A 24,781-nucleotide genomic window follows, 5' to 3' on the forward strand; every position below is an offset into this window, starting at 1 on the left:
ATAAAATATTTCTTTAATTTTTTTCTCATGCGTTGTCTTGTTTTTCCTTTAACATACTTCCTACCGACATAATATTTACACAACTTTACCACATTTTTCCCAACTGTTAAATTTTTATTGCCTTTTATTTTTGGACGTGAATTAAAAACAACACTCATAGTGCTCGATAGTTAATCAGAAAATATTTATGTTTAGTTTGAAGAAGCATATATAATAGTTCAGGAATATAAATTGTGAAATAATTAATTTATCGCCATCATTACCACGGAGAACCACCCCATTCACATTCACGGTTTTAACTTCCATGTTTTGGCTTGAAGAAGCATATATAATAGTTCAGGAATATACTCACGTTTAGCCTCGAAGGTCGATACTGTAGAAACTTTGATGTAAAAGCCTTTGTTAATCTGTTGGAAAGTTTGTTTTGATTGGGTTTGCGGTTGTTAATTTGTTATTGAATGTGAACCTTTACCTTTGTTTTGTTGGTGTATTTGCTAACATTTTCTTCTTCTTTTTTTTTTATAAGGGTTGGGCAACCCTATTGTCCCTATTTTCAATTCATATTTTTTATTGCCGATAAAAAAAATAAAATCAAGAGTCTATACCCTTTTCAATGTTTTTCAAAAGTCTTATCATATTTTCTCCTAAATAAAATTATTTTTTTTGTTATTTGATACATGAAATTGGAAATACACGACCAAAATACAAGATTAGTTTTAATAATATGTAATACTCAATTATGTCTTGTCAAAAACTAATTAATAATATCTGGGTCAGTTTGCATAAATTTCAACCGCTATGATATTTAACGGATATTTTCAATAGAATTTAAATCATTTGTAAGAATTTAGTAAAAACTTATCTGAGCACATCCGACCATGAACAACATTTACATATTTAGGGTTTTACCAACTCTAAAATCAATTACAAGTGTATTACCAATGATAATAATCAAGCAAGATAATTGTTTTTATAAGAATTATAAAAGTTTTATGAAATCTAGAATTAGGTTTTAGTGATTTATGCTATTATGAGATGTTCATATATGTTTTGTAAAAGAGTTGAAGTATCCGCAAATACTTATTTATTTATTCAATCTTTATTGTTGATAAGAAGAACTATTTAGGTATTTAAAAGGCCATAGTAATTATAATAATTAACAGTTTCTAAAATAGTACTATTACGCTGAAATAGCTCAATTAAATAAATAATATATAAATAGGATTGATTATATTTATAAAAAAATATGAACAAATATTTATATTATATCCTTAAATTAGTGTCTCAGTTTTAAGAAAATTGAAATATATATATATATATATATATATATATATATATATATATATATATATATATTATGAAAAAAATTGTCAATAATATAAAACAACATGTTCTTAAAAAAACATCGTCGTTATCAAAATATATACGTATATAAACTATAGTCATAAAAAGATTATCTCGATTTCCTTGTTGTAATTTATATATATGTATATAACTTGACGTAACAAATTGCCGAACATTCGCCTTTGTTAATTTATTTTCCCCTTAGAATGTAAATTTGTTTGAATTGTTGAAAAGCACCCATATCTGACTTTTACTATAGAATACTTACTAACCAAGCTTGTTCATACGTCTGCGCCTAAAACACGTTTACTAAATTACAACTTGATTCTGTTCAGTAATAAAACATCAAAATACGGCAAGGTAAAGCTCCGCATTTTTCAAAATCATGAAAACTAAAATAAACAAATAAATCAGGGTTTAAAAGAGATTACTAGAAAACGAAAACCTTTGAAAAGCATTTGTAACGAAATTAAATCCCTTACAAATTATGATGGATTATGAAAACTAATTCGTCGTGAACAACTATCACAAAACAATCATTTTACTAGTAAAAATTGATGATCATTAAACTGAAAGTTATGATAAAAGAAATCATCATGTAAATCTTTTGAAAACCAAATAATTGACAATTTTAGTGATAGCACCTAAAATCACACAACTAAATATCAAGCAAATTTTGGTTGTTTTTTTTTTTATAATGCGACGATTTTAACCGTTACAATTTACACATGTAATAACTTTAAAATTTTTTATAAATTTTAACGTCACAAAATATAATATAACAATTTTAAATAACTATTACAAGAATATTATTTATTGAATGGTATAAAATGTCAGTTTTCATACGTAAATAATGATAATTAAAATTGTCATAATTTTCCTAATAAAAAACAATAATAATACAAATTAAACTCTAAACCTTAAACTTTGAAGTATATAAAGAGCACCCCTCAATAATTTAAATTCATTCTTCGCAGATAAAAAACGAAAAAACTTTTTCAACACGCACATTTCTGGGTGGTCACAGAGTATGTTCGGCACGAGTTAATAAAATGCACATCAAACTATTGTTGTAGTACATTGCCCAGCAAGATGTCCTTTATCGTCTTCTCTCTTTCATTTTCAAGAACATTTTATTTTTTTCATGAAGCTTCCCATTTTAGCTTCTTCTCGGCCATTGAGATCTAATCAAATTAGACTTGATTTCATGGTTAGTAGTGTATTAAATGATTCAACCTTGTACATTATTAAGTAAATAATAATTAATTTTAGTAAGTAAAAATTGTTAGTCATCAATTTAGATATTAATTTATAAAAAAAAATTGATTACTAAAATAATTACTATTATGAATACAAATTATAATTTGTCGCTAAATTGTTTACTAATTAATTAGAAACTAATTTAGAAATCAATTTCTTTGGTAGACAAAAATCTTGGTAGCTAATGTTTACTGACCAATTTATAAACTAATTCATTTGGTAGCCAAAACATTGGTAACTAAATTTAAGAGATCAATTATAATTTTTATTCATAATATTAGCTATTTTAGCAAACAATAATTTTTATTTTGTAAATTAGTATCTAAATTGGTTACTACAGTGATTAACAATTTTTTGTCACTAAAATTTGTTATTAATAAAAAAATTTCTTGTAATATTTCTATGACAACTTACGAGCTTACTTTCCCTTCAACCATACAAAACACAAATGGGAACATTCAAGAAACATCTATGCAATTATAAAACATCATTAAAACTTAGCTCATAGATGATTTATCAAGTCATCTGGTAAACTTTTTCAACACTCTACAAGTGATTATTATATTTAGTTATTTATTTTGTTTAATTAATTTATATTTTTTATAGACTAGAAAATTTTGTGAACAGTTTATTATGACAATTTAAATATTTGATTAGTATGTTAGTCATAAATTTATACATTACATCAATTCCTCGACACAATCGGTTAAGACTCCATGTAAAAAAGTCTGTCCCTTTTTATATTGATAACATCTACATCGATCATCTAACTAATCTAACTAGCTAATATTGAATGTAAAATATAATTGATGTTAAAAGTAATTTTTCTTATAGGTATTTTTATTTTCGTTATACTTTTGCTCCCTTAATTTGACACTTCACACTTAGGGCATGGAGATTGGTTAAGTGTAAGATATTCTAGAACTAGTAAATTTGAATCTTTGTTTTCACATTATTTTGGATTAAATAAAGAAATACTTTATATGTATATCTATATATATGATAAGTAATTTCGAAAGTTTAACCGAAAGAAAACGAGTGTGATGTTATTTTAGCCAAGTCAGAGTCAGGGGCCATTAATCAAAATTTCCGGTTAGATGATGAAAACAAGTTATTGACCAAGTGGTATATTGTTATTTCCCACTGCGGATGCTTCTGACGGCGAACCTAAACATTCATAATTACCATAATGGCGATGATTTGCGTCTAATGTGGAGAAAATTCAAATGCTTATGTCAAAATCCATATGCAATATCATAATTACATATACTGCAAAACACGTAATGCTGCTAATTTGAATTCTTCGCTCTCTCTTTATATATACACTAACAATTTTAGCTAATGCTTACTTATTTAGACCATGAAGCGTTTTCTGTTTACTTTGGCCTCGGCTTTTGCTCTTTTCCTAGCTTCTTCATGCGCCTCTGCTGCAGTAGTTGAACACACTTTCAATGTATGAGTTCATAATTCTTCTCCTTTTCTTTCCTTATTACAAGATGAAAAATATATAGATACTGCAACTTTTGGGGCTTGCAATTTTTTTGTTTTTGTTTTTACTCTTTAGTCACTCTTTTCAATTTCAATAATAATAACTTATTAGCTTTATTTTTAGTTCGAAATAGTCGTTGTTTTAGCTTTCCATGCCATTTCCCCCCAACTATACAATTAAGAGGATAAATTAGTAAAATACTACTTTTATATGTTGAAAAGTATCATAAATCATGAAAGTGTTTCAAGTCATCTTTGAAACATGATCCTAGTTATCAACAAAGTTGAAGAGTTTTACATTAGATATTTCTTATACGTATCTATTACTATAAAAAGTTCCTTTTTTTTTATGAATTTTAAAAAATAGGTGGATAGTAGAATGTATTTATTATTTATAAATCTTTTTCATTTTCTTTTATAACTATAACCAGTTCTTAGTTACTCCTATTTTTTATTATGAGTGGTTAATAACTATAAAAAAAGATTATATAAAATAATTTATGAGAATAAAGTTGAAAATGTAAAAATAGTTTATCTAAATTTATATTAATTGAATATTTCCTATTTAGCATGTCATAACATTAAAAGTTTAGAATTCTGAAAATAAAAACATCATCTTGTTTCCAATATGTTCGAGATTTGAATGATTTATACACAAAATAGAAAATAAAAAATGTTTTCGATGTTTCTTGTACAGATATTTGAAAATAATGAACAAAAGAAAAACAAAACAAGCACAAGTATTTAGTAATCTCGTTTTATATATTTTTGTCTATCTATCTCATTTTAATAAAATTTCATTGATTGCAGATTGGTAACTTGACTGTGTCACGGTTGTGCAATCAGCATGTGATTACTGCAGTTAATGGAAGCCTCCCAGGGCCAACGATTAACGTTGAAGAGGGTGATACTCTTGTGGTCCATGCAATTAACGATTCACCCTACAATATTACCCTTCATTGGTAAATTTTTCTACCTTAACAAAATCAATTATCTTTCACGCATTTACATGGAATACAATTTACCAATATCATTACATATTTTTTTTCAATTAAATGTATATTAGAAGTCACATTAATTAAATATAAGATTAATTTACAATATACAAATAAATATATATATATATATATATATATATATATATATATATCATCTTACCATCTGAATTTAAAAAAAATTAAATTTGATTTAAAAATTTATTTTTTAAAATTTATTTTAGTAAAATTTATTGTTTATTAAGAAGGTATATAATATAAATACATTTCTTAAAATTTAATTGAAATTGAAATTTATTATTTCAAATTATTAGGTTCAATGTTTAAATTTATTATTTGAACTTAGGTTCAAATTCATCCTTTAGTCCTTACCATAACTAAAAATGAAAACATTACAGCATATGGGACACCATTTTTTTAACTCATGGAGTTTAATATTTACATGCAAATAACTACTCTCTCAGCTGTGCTATGACACTTTAGATATATATTCGGGTTGAAACCTTGGTCTTCATTTTTTCTTCGATATATTTTATCCTATCTTAAATAAAACATTAAGTTTTACAAAAAATGTATCTTTAATAAACAAAAATGATGAATAAAACTTTTTGATCAATTGTGTTTTTCAGTTGGAGATTTTTTTTATCAGTTAAAATAAAGAGACATCAATATTGAAAGTTGACTAAAACGTTTATCTCACGCGTATGTAATTTTTCTCTAAAATGCTTTTATACCGTAAATTGAAAGTCAAGGTTTACTATACCTGCTAAACTAACAAAAACTGTCACATCACTCTATTAATTTAATGAAAATTTATTTTTCTTTTCACCGGCCTGTGGTGACATATTTTCAATCATTTGAAAAACTAAAGTTAAGGCAAAAAAGACTCAGGTTTCTTCTAAATCTAACTCTTCTAGTTTCTACTTGCGATTTTTCTATACGTAGAAATGTGACTAAGATTTCTGTTATAATGTTTTGACTAACGAAATATATATAACAAAATAATATTAATTATTGAACAAGTAAGTAGTTGGTGTGATATTATTGTTATTATATTATACGTGATGGGTAATTGTAAATGTTTAGGTATCTTTCATGATATATACATGCAGGCATGGAATTTTTCAAGTTTTGAGTGCTTGGGCAGATGGTCCTGAATCTGTAACTCAGTGTCCAATACGTCCTGGTGGAAGGTATACCTATAGATATAACATAACGGGACAAGAAGGTACCCTATGGTGGCATTCCCACTCTTCTTTTCTACGTGCAACTGTTTATGGGGCTCTCATCATTCGCCCTCGAAAAGGAAGCACATACCCTTTTTCTTCATTTTACCAAGAAATCCCCTTATTGATTGGTACTCTTTTCTTTTCTCTTTTTATTTCCTTTAGTTAATCACTAAGTTAATTTATTCAAACGTTTATAGTTGAAAGAAAATAGACACATTTATTAGGTCAATAAAACGGTAAGAAGAATAGAGATAATGAATAAAAAAACTATAAGAACTTAACTTTTATTAGGTTGTAATTCTTAGAATCGAGTACTTGTTAATATGTCAAAAATCTAGTCATTAGCGAGGACACAATCATTTTAACTTAAGAGTGTAGTAGCTCAAACGCGCGACGATTCGATTGTGACTCGACTCTGTTACGGAATAATTGATGTTATATGTAACAATCTCTCCTTCAGCAATTGTCTCACAAGGAATTCCACACTTAGATTGTGACTTGGCCCACCTGACTTTCGTCACGAAACAATTGTGCAACCCACAACAATCTTTTCCTTAACAATTACTTATCGAGAATCAAACTCCTAATCTTGACTAAAAAAGTTTGGTGATTAATTGCAGGGGAATGGTGGAATGCTAATGTTGTTGATGTGGAGAACGATGCAACGGAAACTGGTCTTGGTCCAGTTGATTCAGATGCCTACACCATTAACGGCTTGCCCGGTGATTCTTACAATTGCTCTCAAAATCGTAAGTCAACAATTCACCATAATTTGGAAATCAAATATATTTCATACTATATTGAAACATTTTGAATGCGTGACGATCTTATTTTCTTCAAAAATTTAATTATCCCACACTAAGAAATTGACCGAATCTAATACGTGAGAATTCACGAATTTGTCCACATCAACGTGTTCGTTTTTTCAAAACATACTATTACTGGAGTTTAAATGTCAAATACAATGTACAGCTAATAAAAACCAATTGAATATAACTTTTACTATGATTTTTGTAAAAAAAAAGATATTAAACATGACTGGGTGACAAAGTGAGATTATATGGACAATGGACACATTTCAATCGAATTCTCATAATTATATAAAGTTTACGTAAATTTGTATTTAGCATATATATTTAATAAAAATGGAGTAACTAGTTTTAATTAACTCAAAATATATCTATAATTTCAAAAATTAAACATAAATAAAATTTTATAAATATTTTAATTAAAAAATTAATATAGTCAATTACTTCAGGGATTATTTTCAAACATTGTCAAATATTAATTAATTAAAAGTAATATAAGAGTTAAATATATTTTTAGTCTCTTAACTTATAAAAATTAAAAAAAATCGACCTAATTTAAGTTTTAAATTTTTTTACTTTTTTTCTTTTTCTGTATATATTAAATGTTAGTAAACCTTATAACTTTTATTATCTCACTGTATATCAAATGTTGATGAAATTTTTTGTGTACAGGAATAAATTTTAATCTATGTATACGTTTCTAACATTTGGAGTATGGTATTTCAGAGACATACGAAGTCCACGTGAAGCATGGAGAAACCTATTTGCTTCGCATCATCAACGCTGCGCTCAATGAGCAACACTTTTTCATGATAGCCAATCACACATTCACAGTGGTAGCGATCGACGCCTCCTACACCAAACAATACAACACCGATGTTATTGTCCTTGCCCCAGGCCAAACCGTGGATGCGCTCGTAACAACAAACCAAACCCGAGCTTCTTACTACATGGTTTTCACCCCATACCACTCCAACCCCAACGTCGGAATCAACGCCAACATCACGCGAGCCTTGCTCGTTTACGACAATGCTACGTCAGCATCACCCGTCATGCCAAACCTCCCGCTCCAAACAGACACACCCACGGCCCACAAGTTCTACACCAACGTCACGGGCTTGGGCTACGGGCCCCACTGGGTCCCCGTGGCACGTCACGTGGACGAACACATGTTCGTAACTTTTGGGATCGGGTTAGACCACTGTAACGAGACGGGACCAAACGCGTGTAACGGACTAAACTTTAGACTCTCCGCGAACATGAACAATGAGTCGTTTGTTTTACCTAAGGGACTTTCAATGATGGAGGCTTTGTACCGAAACGTGAGTGGTGTTTACACGAGAGATTTTCCTAGTAATCCTCCGTTTGTGTTTAACTACACTGATCCAGCGTTGGAGACTAATGGTACGGAGATAGCGTTTGCACCAAAATCGACTAAGGTGAAGACGTTGACGTTCAACTCAACGGTGCAAGTCGTGCTTCAGAATACGGCTATACTTGCCCGGGAGAATCACCCCATTCACCTTCACAGCTTCAATTTTCATGTCTTGGCACAAGGCTTTGGGAATTATGATGCAAACGTTGATGAATCAAAGTTTAATTTGGATAATCCTCAGATTCGTAACACAATTGCAGTGCCGGTCGGAGGATGGGCCGTTATTAGATTCCAAGCAAATAATCCAGGTTTATTATCTTTTTCTTTACTAAATTCATATTTCTATTATATGAAAAAAATTATATGTGGATGAACTTAAGTTTGTATATGGTGTGGCAGGTATGTGGCTTATGCACTGCCATTTGGAGACTCATTTGCCATGGGGGTTGGCGATGGCTTTTGAGGTTGAAGATGGACCTGAACCGTGGAAGTTGCCTCCGCCGCCAGCTGATTTGCCGCAGTGTTAAGTGAAAAATGTATCAATAATTTAGACCTCATAAATTAAAGTAGAAATAAATGGTGGAGATTTTATCATATGTATTATGTACAATCCTTTTCGATAAGGTGAATCCCTAATTCAATTTGTTTGACCTGGAATAAATAAAGAGTATGTATGATAACCAGATAAAAGTTTTTTTATGATTCTCTAAGTTCATGCATGCATCTTCTATAAAATATAGATATTTTTTTTTTTATGGGCAAGGCGTCCCCGATTGTGATGTATTTTATTATGAGATTGTAAAATTTGTGACGTCTATTAATAAATAATTGTCATGGAGACTAAATCATATTTTGTTAATTATTTTATTACAAAAGTTATCAAAACCTTTTTTTTCAAATGTGGTAGTGAGAAAACTTGTGGTAGCTATACTTCGTCATTAACAAGTTCATTATAAAAAATGTCACAAATCATGTGAACAATAATGAGTGACATTTTCTAATTATATGATTGTTTCAAAATTACCGTAACAAAAGGAAAAGATTATTAAAGTTCGTAAATTTTTAACCGAGTAAAAGTATCAAATGGTCACATTTTTTAGTGTAGTCGCTCAAATCAAGAATGTAGTCACTTAATGACACTATTTTCAAGCAATCTTGTTAAGCCATTCAAAAGTGCTGAAGCAACACACTCAAGCAAACATGGTGTTCACTTATCTTTGCTTTAAACCACAATGCTCTAGTAAACATTGTATTGCCCTTAAGTAAGCATGTGTAAGTATTACATAGAAAGCAACTTCATAGATTGAAAAGCAAAGTATTTGATACAGGAAAAGCAGTACAAGCCCAAATATAAAAGGACATCAAAAGAAAAGACGAAAATAACAGAAATAGTAGATCCCCTCAAGGGAGAAAAATCTTATCAACTCTCGTCTTGGAAAGAATAGATATAAAGGAATGTCTTGGCAGATTTGACGAAGACTGATAGTATTTTGAGGTTGTGAAAGGAATAGTTGATGGGATAGAGAAAATTGTGGAGATAGTAAAATGTGGAAGTTGTAGTTGGAAGGAGTATGTAGTAGTTGTAGTAGTGAGTGATGTGCTAGAAGTGGTCTTAGTTCTTGTCATTCATCAAATGATTGAGTACATGGGTATTTATAGACCTATAGAATATTCTAGAAACTTCTAGCTAGAACTTGAGCAAATAGTTCTAGATCTTTCTACATAGTAGAATGTTTTTGACTTTTCTTCCTATCCTAAGCTTTTCTCCAATACTCAAGAAGTTTCATTACATTTCAATAACTCTATCTTAGATTTTTTCTAGATTGTTCTAGAATTTGCATTATACTTTAATACTCCTCCTTGATGCAAATTCGGTAACTCCAAGCATAGCGCGTAGTAGTTCAAACCTTGGTCTTGGTAGTGCCTTTGTAAAAAATATCTGCAATTTGGTCTTCTGTTGTGCAGTACTTTTTGCGACCAATCTGGCCTTGTGCTTTTGTATAGTTCCATTAGGATTGAACTTTGTTTTATATACCCATTTCACTCCAATGATGTCTTTTCCTTGAGGACAATTTACGAGCTCCCAAGTATTATTCTTCTCAATCATTTTAACCTCTTCTTCCATAGCCTTGACCCATACCTCTTGCTTTGATGCTTCCTCATAGCAATTAGGCTCAATCATGGCCATATTGCAGGTTTCGTATATGTCTAGCAAAGATCTTACTCGTCTTGGAGTGGACTCTAGTGAAGAATCTTCTAATGGAGGTGGAGAAGGCGTACCTGAAGCTTCTACCTCTTCTTGAATTTCTTCTTGATATTGTTGCACTGGGACTAAAGTGCTGCTTTTAACAATTTTGTCTTCTTCCCAATTCCAAGAAGCATTTTCATCAATTTCAACATCTCGACTAATGACGAGCTTTTTTGTTTGTGGGTTGTAAACTCGATAGCCTTTTGATTGTGTGTTATATCCCAAGAATATTCCTCGTATAGTCTTGTCTTCAAGCTTGTGCCTCCTTTGATCAGGAACATGTATGTAGCAGATAGATCCAAATACTCGTAGGTGTTTGGCTAATGGTTTTCTTCCACTCCAAGCTTCAATAGGAGTCTTGTCTTGGACTGCCTTAGTTGGACATCTGTTTAAAATGTAAACTGCAGTGTAGACTGCTTCAACCCAAAAAGTGTTAGGCATACCTTTCTCTTTTAGCATTGATCTTGCCATCTCCATGACTGTGCGATTTTTTCTTTCTGACACACCATTTTGTTGTGGAGTATATGCGACTGTGAGTTGTCTCTTTATGCCTTCATCTTCGCAGAATTTGTCAAACTCGCGAGATGTATACTCCTTTCCACGATCACTTCTAAGTACTTTTATCTGTTTTCCACTTTGCTTCTCGACAAGGGCCTTGAATTTCTTGAATATTCCAAAGACTTCTGACTTTGCCTTTAAGAAATAAACCCATGTCATTCTAGAGAAGTCATCAATGAAGAGGATGAAATACCTATTGTTGTGATGTGAAGGCGTCCTCATTGGTCTGCAAACATCAGTATGGATCAACTCTAGTAAGTCTTTTGCTCTCCATGCTTTGTCCGTCGAGAATGGTAATCGATGTTGTTTACCAAGGAGACATCCTTCACATGATTCATTATTCTCCTTTAAGAATGGAAGATCTCTCATCATGTTTTTCTGATATAGAAGCTTTAAGGCATGTGTGTTGAAGTGGCCAAATCTCCTATGTCAAAGCCACGAGTCATCAACTTCTGCCTTCATGGCAATATTAGTTCCAGGTTTGAAGCTTATGGGAAAGCTTCTATTTCTCTTATCAATTTTTACTTGGCCAATTTCTATCTTTCTACTGTCATAAATTTTGCATGTATCTTTCTTAAAGTGAAGAGAATATCCATTCTCCATCATTTGGCCAATACTTAAAAGATTCTCTTTAAGATTGGGAACCAGTAAAACATCCTTGATGAATTTCGTACCTTTCTTTGTCTCCACCATGACAGTTCCTTTGCCTTGAGACTCCACTATGACACCGTTTCCTAGTTGAACTTTAACACTGACAGATTTATCAATGTCTTTGAAGATGCTTTGATCTTTGGCTATGTGATTGCTGCATCCACTATCCAAGTACCAACTTTCTCTTCCGCTAGGAGATTCTTGATTGGCATAAAATAAGTGTTGCTCTTGATTACGTTCTTCAGCAAAGTTTGCTTGATACTTTTTATTACGACAATACTTCTCTACGTGACCAAATTTCTTGCAGTACTGACATTGAGGTTTTTCATGATGCCAACAATATTTTTCCATTTGACTTGTTGATAACGCTGTCGTTGACGTGATCAAATTAATACTACTAAACTATAACAACTTCAGTATTGCTAAGATAGTAGTCAAGAAAATAGAAAGGGTAAAATAACCCTAAGTCGTCTCCCAACGAACACATAATTGATTTTTAACAAATTAATTCTTATAAAACTATACAAATGAGTTAGTCAAATAAAATAAAAAAATATAGGGGATTAAGATAAACAAAGATAGAAATAAAATTTAAAAGATAAAAAGAAATAAAAACAATAGTAAGGAAAATAGATTGATTCCATTGCTTTTTCAAAATAGATTCATCATCGGTTATCTAAAGATTATTGCTCAATTAATTATTGTTATAGTTTTACAAATTAATCAATGTAAAGTCTCAATTAATTTGTTGGCGCTCTCACTTTTTACTAAAGTACAGTCTCAATTAAAAGTGAGAACTTTTAGATTATCCACATTAAATTCAACCAAAGTATAGTCTCAATCAAATTTACTATGCCTAATCATGTCTATTCTTTTATCTCCTCACCAAATAAAAAGCTTAATTAATCACAGTAAAGTCTCAATTAATTTTCGTTAGAGTAAATACCTTTAACCAAAGTAAAGTCTCAATTATTGGTAAAACTCGTTTAATCACATGAAAGTTTCTAAATAAAATCAAAGAAAAGTCTCAATTAGATTTAAAAACCCTTGAACTCATATGATCAATATGCATATAGATTTAAAATCATTACTTTTTATATGATTCAAAGATAAAAGACATAGATAAAAAAAACCTCAACAATAATAAAAAGAACAAAGAAATTATTTCATTCTAACCTCAGAATCCATAATGAAATTACAATGGAATCAACCCAAGAAATTTAGCAATTCATGGAATACAGAATAAAAATAGAAGAATGGAGAGAGAGAAAGGAAACGAAATTAGGGCCCCCTAAGGGTTCCAAAACTCCGAAGTCCCGAGCTTGTTTTCTACTTCTCCCTTGGTCTCTTTATATAGGAATTGGACTGGGCTTTTCTGATGCTAAAATCTCTCAAATATCTTTTAAAATAAAGATAAATATAAATATTTAAAAATATTTGGAGAGATATAGAGTATTTGACAAAAAGTTGGTTGATAATATCAATCTCTAATATAATTAAATAAATTAATTACTTAAAGATATATGATAAATTATCACCAATTAATATTTGTATTAATTTTCCAAATCAACCATTTGCAATCTCCTCAAATTATCTTCTAAATAATCCAATATCTTCAAGATATATTTGTTTGTTGTGGATCTAAAAAGATTCCAGAAGATCTTGTCATATTTAAAAAGATTTGGTAGTTAATATCTTTTAATATTTTATGATATAATTAAATAAGATAATTATTTAAAAATATCAAATAAAATATCTAAAGATATATTTTTCCCAAATTATCTTCTATCATAAAGATAAAGAAAACCGCAAGGTCCAATTTTTTTGTTCCTCTCTTCTTGGTTTAGCCAAACTTCTTCACCTTTTCAAGTTTTTCTTGCCGTCTTCATGCAATGCTTGGCTTGAGTTTTTGTGCTTTTGATAATTTCTTATTCTTGGATTTATCTTTAAGGTGTCATGAAGCTTTAATCAATTTATTTCCGCACCTCCATGAGCTCAACTTAGCTGTAGCTGCAGTAACACACCTCAAAATATCCAAAGAACATTTATGCAACTAAAAAGCTATTTTTAACATGTTTTTGTATCTCATGCTCAATAAACCCAATTATAGGAAATCCCAATTAAATTAATCTTTAAACACACAAATTCAATTAAATACTCAGAATTAAACACTGAATGAGGGCAAAAATACGCACTCATCACTTGTCTTTTTACATATGCCACATGAGGGATATTTTCCTTGACGGGACATAGGGAAGCTTCTAGAATTTTCTTTATTTCTAGACATTTCTCCTTTACTTTTATTTCCTTCATATTCTTTATTCTGAGATCGTAATTTTAGTTTTGATTGAATGGCATTTTCGACTGAGTCTTCTTCATGCCTTTTCAATCTTCGTTCATAAGCTTCAAGAGAGCCCATTAGTTGTGTTACTGACAATGTGGCCGAATCCTTTGTTTGTTCAATCGCGGTTGCAATTGCATCATATTTTTGGGGAATAGAAATTAAAATTTTCTCAATGATTTTTTTGTCAAGAATAGTTTCCCCATAGGCTCTCATCTGACTAACTATTTCCTTTATTCTAGAATAGTAGTCTTTAATGGTCTCAGATTCTTTCATTCTTATTAATTGAAACTCTCGTCTTAGAGAATGAAGTTTAACATTGCGTACCTCATCACTTCCTTGAAACTCTTCTTGTATTGTGTTACAAGCTTGCTTTGCACTTGTGGCACCAATTATTCTCGGAAAGATTGTGTCATCAACTGCTTGTTGAAGAGCAAATAAAGCCCTTGAATCCTTCTATTTGTTTTCCTTCAACTCCTTCTTCTGAGCTGCAGTAAGAGTTGAAGTGTCTTCTGGAATAGTGAATCCCTCTTCTATAATGTCCCATAAGTCTTGAGAGCGAAAAAATGTTTTCATTTTGACACTCCAAAAATCATAATTTTCTCCTGTGAAAATAGGTACTGGAATTGATGATGTTTGATTGGTAGTGGCCATAGATTGAGAAAATATTTTGGAAGTAGTATAGAATGGAGTTCTAATTTTTTGTTGAAGTAGTTGAAAAATTTATCTACGCCCAGTAGATGACCGAACGTAGCTCTGGTACCACTGATAGTATTTTGAGGTTGTGAAAGGAATAGTTGATGGGATAGAGAAAATTGTGGAGATAGTAGAATGTGGAAGTTGTAGTTGGAAGGAGTATGTAGTAGTTGTAGTAGTGAGTGGTGTGCTAGAACTGGTCTTAGTTCTTGTCATTCATCAAATGATTGAGTACATGGGTATTTATAGACCTATAGAATATTCTAGAAATATTCTAGATCTTTCTACATAGTAGAATGTTTTTGACTTTTCTTTCTATCCTAAGCTTTTCTCCAATACTCTAGAAGTTTCATTACATTTCAATAACTCTATCTTAGATTTTTTCTAGATTGTTCTAGAATTTGCATTATACTTTAATAAAGACATTTGCAATTTGATGATGTCTTCTAATATGGAAGAGTTTGATGACACCTTTTATCCACTTGTTCTAGCACGAAATGGAGATTTATTTCCAAGTGTTTTGTCCACTCATGGTGAGTAGGATTGGAAGCACTACTAATAGTAGTTTTGTTGTCACAATACACCGCAGAAAAAGATGTAAAAATGTGGAAGTCAGTGAGCAAATTTCTAAGCCAAGTGATTTCAGTAGTCACAGATGCAAGGGATTTATACTAAACTTCTGCAGTAAATTTGCTGATTGTAGGTTGTTTCTTGGATTTCCAGCAGACCAAAGAGTTCTAGAAGAATATGTAGAAACCGGTGGTTGTGGCGTATCAATACAAGAACCCCAATCAGCATCCATATAGGCATGTAAAGAATAGTCAGAAGCAGATTTAAATAATAGCATTATCCAACAGTAAGTTTTAAGGATCTCAGAAGGAAATGTGCAGCACTTAAATGTTCAGAACACGGTTTAGACAAAAATTGACTTAATTTATGGACAGTAGAGCAAATGTCAGGTTTCGATAAAACAATATTTTCAAGAACTAAAAAATAGTAAACGGTAAATAGTAATAAAAAAGATAAAAATAAACAAAATAAAGAGTAAATAAGAGATAATAATAAAATATAAATTAAAAAAAATGAATCGGTTGAATTAATTAAATTAATTAAAAATAGTGAAAAATTTTCCTTTTATCGTATCTCATTTTCTATTTTCTTACTACTCATAATCTTATTCTGAAAAGTACTCAGTGTTATTGATATCGGATAACGGAAAATATCGGCAACCCCAAAAACCTTTATAAAGTTATAGCGGAAACCATAACGGGTTATGGCGGAAGTAATTATAACGGAAACCATAACCTTTATAAAAAAAAAATATAATACCACCACATATAATTTTAATGAAAAAGTAATGATATTATGTATAAAAATTCAAAACACTACAAATTTAAAGTTCAAAACATAAAATAGCAAAACATCATTAAATGTATGTATTAAGTCTCTTTCTAATCATCATATTCTTCTTCAACTCCAACATAATTGTCTTCAATGTCATCATCCAATGGGGCATATCCCTCCTCCTCTTCCCCTTCTGAGAGACTCTTGTCAAAGTTAAGTAATTTTTCAAACTCGGAATCAGAGCTATCATGCAATTCATTTTGAACTTGAATTTGAGTCCTCTCTTTACCCTTCTTAGATTGTGTTGGAGTTGGAGTTGGAGTTGCACCTGGACCTTTCTTAGAAGCATGGGAAGATCCAATAACAATATCATCATTTGATGGTTGCTTTCTTTTATTAGTTGTTTGTCTCCTTGTATAAACTACTGGTTCTCCAATACCTGAAGCTTCATAAACAGTTGCCCAATTAAGAGCGGGATCATCATGAAAAACCAAATCATTACCTCCCTCTTCATTATCATTATCATCATCAACTTCTCCCACTAACCACTCATTACATTCATCAATGTCATTCAATAAAATAGGGTCTATTTCATCCCTAATATTGTATCTTTGAGCAAGTTGTTGATTATACTTTATGTAAACCAAATCATGCAACCTTTTGTGGTCCAGTCTATTCCTTTTCTTTGAATGAATCTGCAATGTGAATAAGTAATATGTAAATTAATTTCTTTCTACAACTTACAAACTAATATAATAATGAAATGAGTTGTCTTATTACTTGCTCAAAAACACTCCAATTGCGCTCACATCCCGATGAACTACATGTCAAGCTTAAAATCTTGATAGCTAGTTTTTGTAAGTTGGGAGCTGCATGCCCATAATTCTTCCACCATTGAGCTACACGAGCAACGAAAGTAGCTTAGAATGTAACCATTATATCTTAGCACAATTTAAAAAGTGTTCGAGTGTCTCACCTGGGGTTGTGGTTTTCCTTGATTCTTTGGCAAAATCATCACCAAAGAGTCCATTTGCACTCTTATAAAGAGGTAACTCAGTTAAAATTTTTTGTTGCACATCTTTACTTGGCACCAACCTCCTAATGCAATCATATAATCCGTTTGTAACTTCCAAATCATATTCCATGTCTGGGTTGGAATAAAAGAACTCTGGGTTCAAAAAGTGACCAGCAGCATGCAAGGGGCGATGAAGTTGACATGTCCATCTATTATCAATAATTGTGAATACATCATTGTATTTACTTTCATCGTTGTTGAACGACTTCATTATTGTTTCCTTGGCTTTCTCCATTGCTTCATATATATAACCCATAGCTGCTTTTCTTTCCCCATCAACTAAACGAAGCACATGAACAAGAGGAGCCATGACTTTGAGAGTAAATACTACTTGATTCCAAAATGAAGGCATAAGAACAATTTTTGTAGCCTCCCTCCCCTTGGCTTCCTTTGATAGCTTGTTATTGCTCCATTCATCAGAAGTGAACATCTTTCTCAAACTTCCCTTCTCTTGATGCAACCTTTGTAATGATAAATAGGAGGTAGCAAACCTTGTAACTGCATGTCTTACTAATTCCCTCTTATTTGTAAATTGTCTCAACAAACTCAAGGTACTAGAATGGCTATAGATAAAGCCAACAAGACTAATTCCTCTTTGAATTGTCTTCTTTATCAAAGGAAGCTTTCCAATATCCTCAAGCATCAAATCTATACAATGGGCAGCACAAGGAGTCCAATAGAGATGAGGTCTTTTCTCTTCTAACAACTTACCAGCCAACACATAATTGCTCCCATTATCTGTTATAACTTGAACAACATTTTCTTCTCCAATTTCCTCCACAAGGGAATCAAGCATCTGAAATAGTTTTTCTCCTGTCTTCACAAAGTTTGAACCATCAATGGACTTGACAAACATTGTCCCTGCAGGGGAGCTCACCAAAAAGTTAATCAAGCATCGTTGCTTTCGATCAGTCCATGCATCTGACATAATAGAGCAACCATGTTTGCTCCACTGCAATTTATGATCTTGCAACAACTTCTCAGTGTACTCAACTTCCTTGTTGAGAAGCGGAACTCTGATTTCATGATAACTAGGCGCGGGTAAATTGGGTCCATAAGCACCTATGGCATCAATCATATCTTGAAAACTTTTCAATTTCACAAGGTTGAATGACAAACCTGCTTGGTACCAAAATCGAGCAATATATTGATGAACCGAGGCCTTTAAATTTTTGTCACATGCCTCTTTGATGTTAGCTTGCCTTAGTTTTTCCTTTTTTCTCTTCTCTATCGCAGCGGCTGGATTTCTACAGAACATATCCATTGGTCCTTTCCTTCCACCGCTATTTTTCCCTTTATCATTGCTAGTCGTAGAAATTTCAACTTCATCTTCACTCTCATGGTTATCATTGGTTGCATTATATCTAGGATTGATAGAGGAGCTATCTGCTTTTTCTTTATATAATTTCCAAAGTTCTTCTCTCACATTTTTCGGAGTCTTAGTGCAAGCAGCAACATTGCCCTTCTTTGCCATGAGATGTTCTTTTGCTCTAGTAACTCCTCCTTTCATGACTTTCCCACAATAATTGCAAATAGTTGTATTTAAATTTGATTCATCCATCAGATGACAATATTTCCATCCCGGATCACTCCTTTGGGATGTTCTTGGAGGATCATTATCATTGGTCATTATTATTACTGAAAAATAGATATATTTTTTACAAAATAATTATAGTAAAATTAGACAAATAGAAAAGATAAACAAAAAAAATTGAAAAAAAAACAAACTTGACAGCAGCGGCGGCGGCGGTCGGCGGCGGCGGTCGGCGGTCGGCGGCGGTGGTCGGCGGCGGGCGACGGTGGCAGCTGGTGGCAGTGGGTTGCAGTGGGTGGCAGCAGCAAGTAGAAAAATTTTAAAGACTTTTGGTGTTGAATATAATAAAATAATGAAGAAAGTTTTACCCAAAACTTGGTTAAATATTAGTTTAATGGGTCAAGATTAGATTTTAGAAAATAAATATGGTAATTGAAAAAATAAATATGGTAACTGAAATTATGATGAAATTATGATAGACAAATAAAATCAGAAAAAAGTATTTTAGAGACGTAATCAAATTTTTAAGTTTATTATCTGGGAATAGAATAAAAACAAAATCATAGTTGAAATGAGGTAATAGTGAAAAATTATGGACAGAATCAAAGTACAAATGAGGTAACAGTGAAAAAAATATGGAGATGTTTGATCGGGACTTAATATTAATGAATATATAATAGGTGAATGAAGAAATTTAGATTGGCAGAGTTGAAATAAGGTAACTCTGTACGTATGATCAATGCTGAATATTAAATGGGTGAGTGAAAAATTTGGATGGAGAAGTGGGCCAAGGCCCAATTTCAAACCACTTTGGTTTATTAGGTTTAGGTCTTAAGTTTTTGGCCATCTTCTCTTTCTTCAACCCGCCGCTGCAACCAACACCAACCCGCCACTGCACAGCTTCTTTCTTCTCCTTCTTTCTTCTCTTTCTTCTCTTCTCTTCTCCTGCTGTCCGAGATTTTCGCCACGAGCGTTCCGCAACCGCCACCCGCCACGCGCAAAACGGCCGCCACGAGCCGCCACGCAAATTCCGATTCGCCCCCGCCTTGTTATGGCGGCTGGCCGGAAAACCGCTACCGGTTTCCGCCATATCGGCGCCATGGCCGATATTAAACAACACTGAAAGTACTATTCTTATTTCTAACCATATTGCTGGTTTCTTCTTTTCTTCATACCAAAAATCCATTATACAAGACTGCAACGTGTCATTTTTTCCTTTCTCACACACTCGTGGGACGCGCAGTCCACTCACATTTTTTCTCTATCTCACACACACCCGTGCGACCTACACCCCACTCATCCCTCACTTCACTCACCTTTTCATTCACCATTCACCATTCACCATTCATTCACTCATCCCTCACATCACTAAACCTCAATGCACCATATAAATAAAAGAACCCAGTCTTTTTCATTTTTGTATTCTATGTTTAACTTGAGCCGTGGTCAAGTCAGTGTTGTTTAATATCGGCCATGGCGCCGATATGGCGGAAACCGGTAGCGGTTTTCCGGCCAGCCGCCATAACAAGGCGGGGGCGAATCGGAATTTGCGTGGCGGCTCGTGGCGGCCGTTTTGCGCGTGGCGGGTGGCGGTTGCGGAACGCTCGTGGCGAAAATCTCGGACAGCAGGAGAAGAGAAGAGAAGAAAGAGAAGAAAGAAGGATAAGAAAGAAGCTGTGCAGTGGCGGGTTGGTGTTGGTTGCAGCGGCGGGTTGAAGAAAGAGAAGATGGCCAAAAACTTAAGACCTAAACCTAATAAACCAAAGTGGTTTGAAATTGGGCCTTGGCCCACTTCTCCATCCAAATTTTTCACTCACCCATTTAATATTCAGCATTGATCATACGTACAGAGTTACCTTATTTCAACTCTGCCAATCTAAATTTCTTCATTCACCTATTATATATTCATTAATATTAAGTCCCGATCAAACATCTCCATATTTTTTTCACTGTTACCTCATTTGTACTTTGATTCTGTCCATAATTTTTCACTATTACCTCATTTCAACTATGATTTTGTTTTTATTCTATTCCCAGATAATAAACTTAAAAATTTGATTACGTCTCTAAAATACTTTTTTCTGATTTTATTTGTCTATCATAATTTCATCATAATTTCAGTTACCATATTTATTTTTTCAATTACCATATTTATTTTCTAAAATCTAATCTTGACCCATTAAACTAATATTTAACCAAGTTTTGGGTAAAACTTTCTTCATTATTTTATTATATTCAACACCAAAAGTCTTTAAAATTTTTCTACTTGCTGCTGCCACCCACTGCAACCCACTGCCACCACCCACTGCCACCAGCTGCCACCGTCGCCCGCCGCCGACCACCGCCGCCGACCGCCGCCGACCACCGACCGCCGCCGCCGACCGCCGCCGCCGACCGCCGCCGCTGCTGTCAAGTTTGTTTTTTTTTTTCAATTTTTTTTGTTTATCTTTTCTATTTGTCTAATTTTACTATAATTATTTTGTAAAAAATATATCTATTTTTCAGTAATAATAATGACCAATGATAATGATCCTCCAAGAACATCCCAAAGGAGTGATCCGGGATGGAAATATTGTCATCCGATGGATGAATCAAATTTAAATACAACTATTTGCAATTATTGTGGGAAAGTCATGAAAGGAGGAGTTACTAGAGCAAAAGAACATCTCATGGCAAAGAAGGGCAATGTTGCTGCTTGCACTAAGACTCCGAAAAATGTGAGAGAAGAACTTTGGAAATTATATAAAGAAAAAGCAGATAGCTCCTCTATCAATCCTAGATATAATGCAACCAATGATAACCATGAGAGTGAAGATGAAGTTGAAATTTCTACGACTAGCAATGATAAAGGGAAAAATAGCGGTGGAAGGAAAGGACCAATGGATATGTTCTGTAGAAATCCAGCCGCTGCGATAGAGAAGAGAAAAAAGGAAAAACTAAGGCAAGCTAACGTCAAAGAGGCATGTGACAAAAATTTAAAGGCCTCGGTTCATCAATATATTGCTCGATTTTGGTACCAAGCAGGTTTGTCATTCAACCTTGTGAAATTGAAAAGTTTTCAAGATATGATTGATGCCATAGGTGCTTATGGACCCAATTTACCCGCGCCTAGTTATCATGAAATCAGAGTTCCGCTTCTCAACAAGGAAGTTGAGTACACTGAGAAGTTGTTGCAAGATCATAAATTGCAGTGGAGCAAACATGGTTGCTCTATTATGTCAGATGCATGGACTGATCGAAAGCAACGATGCTTGATTAACTTTTTGGTGAGCTCCCCTGCAGGGACAATGTTTGTCAAGTCCATTGATGGTTCAAACTTTGTGAAGACAGGAGAAAAACTATTTCAGATGCTTGATTCCCTTGTGGAGGAAATTGGAGAAGAAAATGTTGTTCAAGTTATAACAGATAATGGGAGCAATTATGTGTTGGCTGGTAAGTTGTTAGAAGAGAAAAGACCTCATCTCTATTGGACTCCTTGTGCTGCCCATTGTATAGATTTGATGCTTGAGGATATTGGAAAGCTTCCTTTGATAAAGAAGACAATTCAAAGAGGAATTAGTCTTGTTGGCTTTATCTATAGCCATTCTAGTACCTTGAGTTTGTTGAGACAATTTACAAATAAGAGGGAATTAGTAAGACATGCAGTTACAAGGTTTGCTACCTCCTATTTATCATTACAAAGGTTGCATCAAGAGAAGGGAAGTTTGAGAAAGATGTTCACTTCTGATGAATGGAGCAATAACAAGCTATCAAAGGAAGCCAAGGGGAGGGAGGCTACAAAAATTGTTCTTATGCCTTCATTTTGGAATCAAGTAGTATTTACTCTCAAAGTCATGGCTCCTCTTGTTCATGTGCTTCGTTTAGTTGATGGGGAAAGAAAAGCAGCTATGGGTTATATATATGAAGCAATGGAGAAAGCCAAGGAAACAATAATGAAGTCGTTCAACAACGATGAAAGTAAATACAATGATGTATTCACAATTATTGATAATAGATGGACATGTCAACTTCATCGCCCCTTGCATGCTGCTGGTCACTTTTTGAACCCAGAGTTCTTTTATTCCAACCCAGACATGGAATATGATTTGGAAGTTACAAACGGATTATATGATTGCATTAGGAGGTTGGTGCCAAGTAAAGATGTGCAACAAAAAATTTTAACTGAGTTACCTCTTTATAAGAGTGCAAATGGACTCTTTGGTGATGATTTTGCCAAAGAATCAAGGAAAACCACAGCCCCAGGTGAGACACTCGAACACTTTTTAAATTGTGCTAAGATATAATGGTTACATTCTAAGCTACTTTCGTTGCTCGTGTAGCTCAATGGTGGAAGAATTATGGGCATGCAGCTCCCAACTTACAAAAACTAGCTATCAAGATTTTAAGCTTGACATGTAGTTCATCGGGATGTGAGCGCAATTGGAGTGTTTTTGAGCAAGTAATAAGACAACTCATTTCATTATTATATTAGTTTGTAAGTTGTAGAAAGAAATTAATTTACATATTACTTATTCACATTGCAGATTCATTCAAAGAAAAGGAATAGACTGGACCACAAAAGGTTGCATGATTTGGTTTACATAAAGTATAATCAACAACTTGCTCAAAGATACAATATTAGGGATGAAATAGACCCTATTTTATTGAATGACATTGATGAATGTAATGAGTGGTTAGTGGGAGAAGTTGATGATGATAATGATAATGAAGAGGGAGGTAATGATTTGGTTTTTCATGATGATCCCGCTCTTAATTGGGCAACTGTTTATGAAGCTTCAGGTATTGGAGAACCAGTAGTTTATACAAGGAGACAAACAACTAATAAAAGAAAGCAACCATCAAATGATGATATTGTTATTGGATCTTCCCATGCTTCTAAGAAAGGTCCAGGTGCAACTCCAACTCCAACTCCAACACAATCTAAGAAGGGTAAAGAGAGGACTCAAATTCAAGTTCAAAATGAATTGCATGATAGCTCTGATTCCGAGTTTGAAAAATTACTTAACTTTGACAAGAGTCTCTCAGAAGGGGAAGAGGAGGAGGGATATGCCCCATTGGATGATGACATTGAAGACAATTATGTTGGAGTTGAAGAAGAATATGATGATTAGAAAGAGACTTAATACATACATTTAATGATGTTTTGCTATTTTATGTTTTGAACTTTAAATTTGTAGTGTTTTGAATTTTTATACATAATATCATTACTTTTTCATTAAAATTATATGTGGTGGTATTATATTTTTTTTTATAAAGGTTATGGTTTCCGTTATAATTACTTCCGCCATAACCCGTTATGGTTTCCGCTATAACTTTATAAAGGTTTTTGGGGTTGCCGATATTTTCCGTTATCCGATATCAATAACACTGGGTCAAGTGAAGATGAAGAATATTCATAAAGACTCATAATGAGATAAGACATATATGCGAGGCATAAACCACACTATCTTCAAAATGAATAGATTAAAACTAATTAATTATTAGGAGGAAAATGTACTTAAAAGACATCATTTATATGGAAATGAATAGAATTAAAAACTAACCAGCTATCCAAAAAGGCTTGCCAAGAATCAAGTTCAAGGAAGCTCCGAATGAGACACCATCAGCATCAGAATCAAAGCATTTGGATGCATATGTGAGGCTATAGAGTCTCTTCCCAGAATTTTGGTCCTCTTCACCAAGACATGAAGATAACATGGAGTGATCCAATAGCCTCAGAATCCGATTCACCATAGTTGGTGCTTGTGGGTTCTTTATGCCAACTTTTTCTGTAATCTCTTCTGCTAAGAGCTTGGCACCTTCACCTGCTTTGGCCATGATCTCAAAAATACCAA

At 32.9% G+C, this 24,781-nt stretch overlaps 3 protein-coding genes and 1 long non-coding RNA gene across 4 annotated transcripts; 3 read left to right on the plus strand and 1 right to left on the minus strand.

The window, feature by feature from the left end:
- The first annotated feature begins 3,948 nt into the window (after positions 1-3,948).
- Positions 3,949-9,197, plus strand: LOC114166329 (laccase-7-like). The gene is made up of 6 exons (XM_028051042.1): positions 3,949-4,057; positions 4,903-5,054; positions 6,200-6,444; positions 6,937-7,065; positions 7,852-8,808; positions 8,900-9,197. Exons 1-6 carry the CDS (start codon positions 3,965-3,967, stop codon positions 9,025-9,027), a joined length of 1,704 nt encoding a protein of 567 aa, XP_027906843.1. The 5' UTR covers positions 3,949-3,964; the 3' UTR covers positions 9,028-9,197.
- An 8,076-nt stretch (positions 9,198-17,273) lies between these two features.
- Positions 17,274-19,043, minus strand: LOC114165341. Its single transcript, XM_028049986.1, has one exon. It carries the CDS (start codon positions 19,041-19,043, stop codon positions 17,274-17,276), a length of 1,770 nt encoding a protein of 589 aa, XP_027905787.1.
- Positions 19,044-21,460: 2,417 nt separating this feature from the next.
- On the plus strand, positions 21,461-23,085 carry LOC114165342. The gene is made up of 2 exons (XM_028049987.1): positions 21,461-22,918; positions 23,068-23,085. The coding sequence occupies exons 1-2, from the start codon at positions 21,461-21,463 to the stop codon at positions 23,083-23,085; spliced, it is 1,476 nt and encodes a 491-aa protein (XP_027905788.1).
- A 31-nt stretch (positions 23,086-23,116) lies between these two features.
- LOC114166101 lies at positions 23,117-23,718 on the plus strand. The gene is made up of 3 exons (XR_003599851.1): positions 23,117-23,189; positions 23,267-23,385; positions 23,471-23,718. It is a non-coding gene; the product is annotated as an uncharacterized LOC114166101 (long non-coding RNA).
- Positions 23,719-24,781: the final 1,063 nt, after the last annotated feature.

Source organism: Vigna unguiculata, chromosome 10, assembly GCF_004118075.2.
Source record: "Vigna unguiculata cultivar IT97K-499-35 chromosome 10, ASM411807v1, whole genome shotgun sequence".
Taxonomy (NCBI): domain Eukaryota; kingdom Viridiplantae; phylum Streptophyta; class Magnoliopsida; order Fabales; family Fabaceae; genus Vigna; species Vigna unguiculata.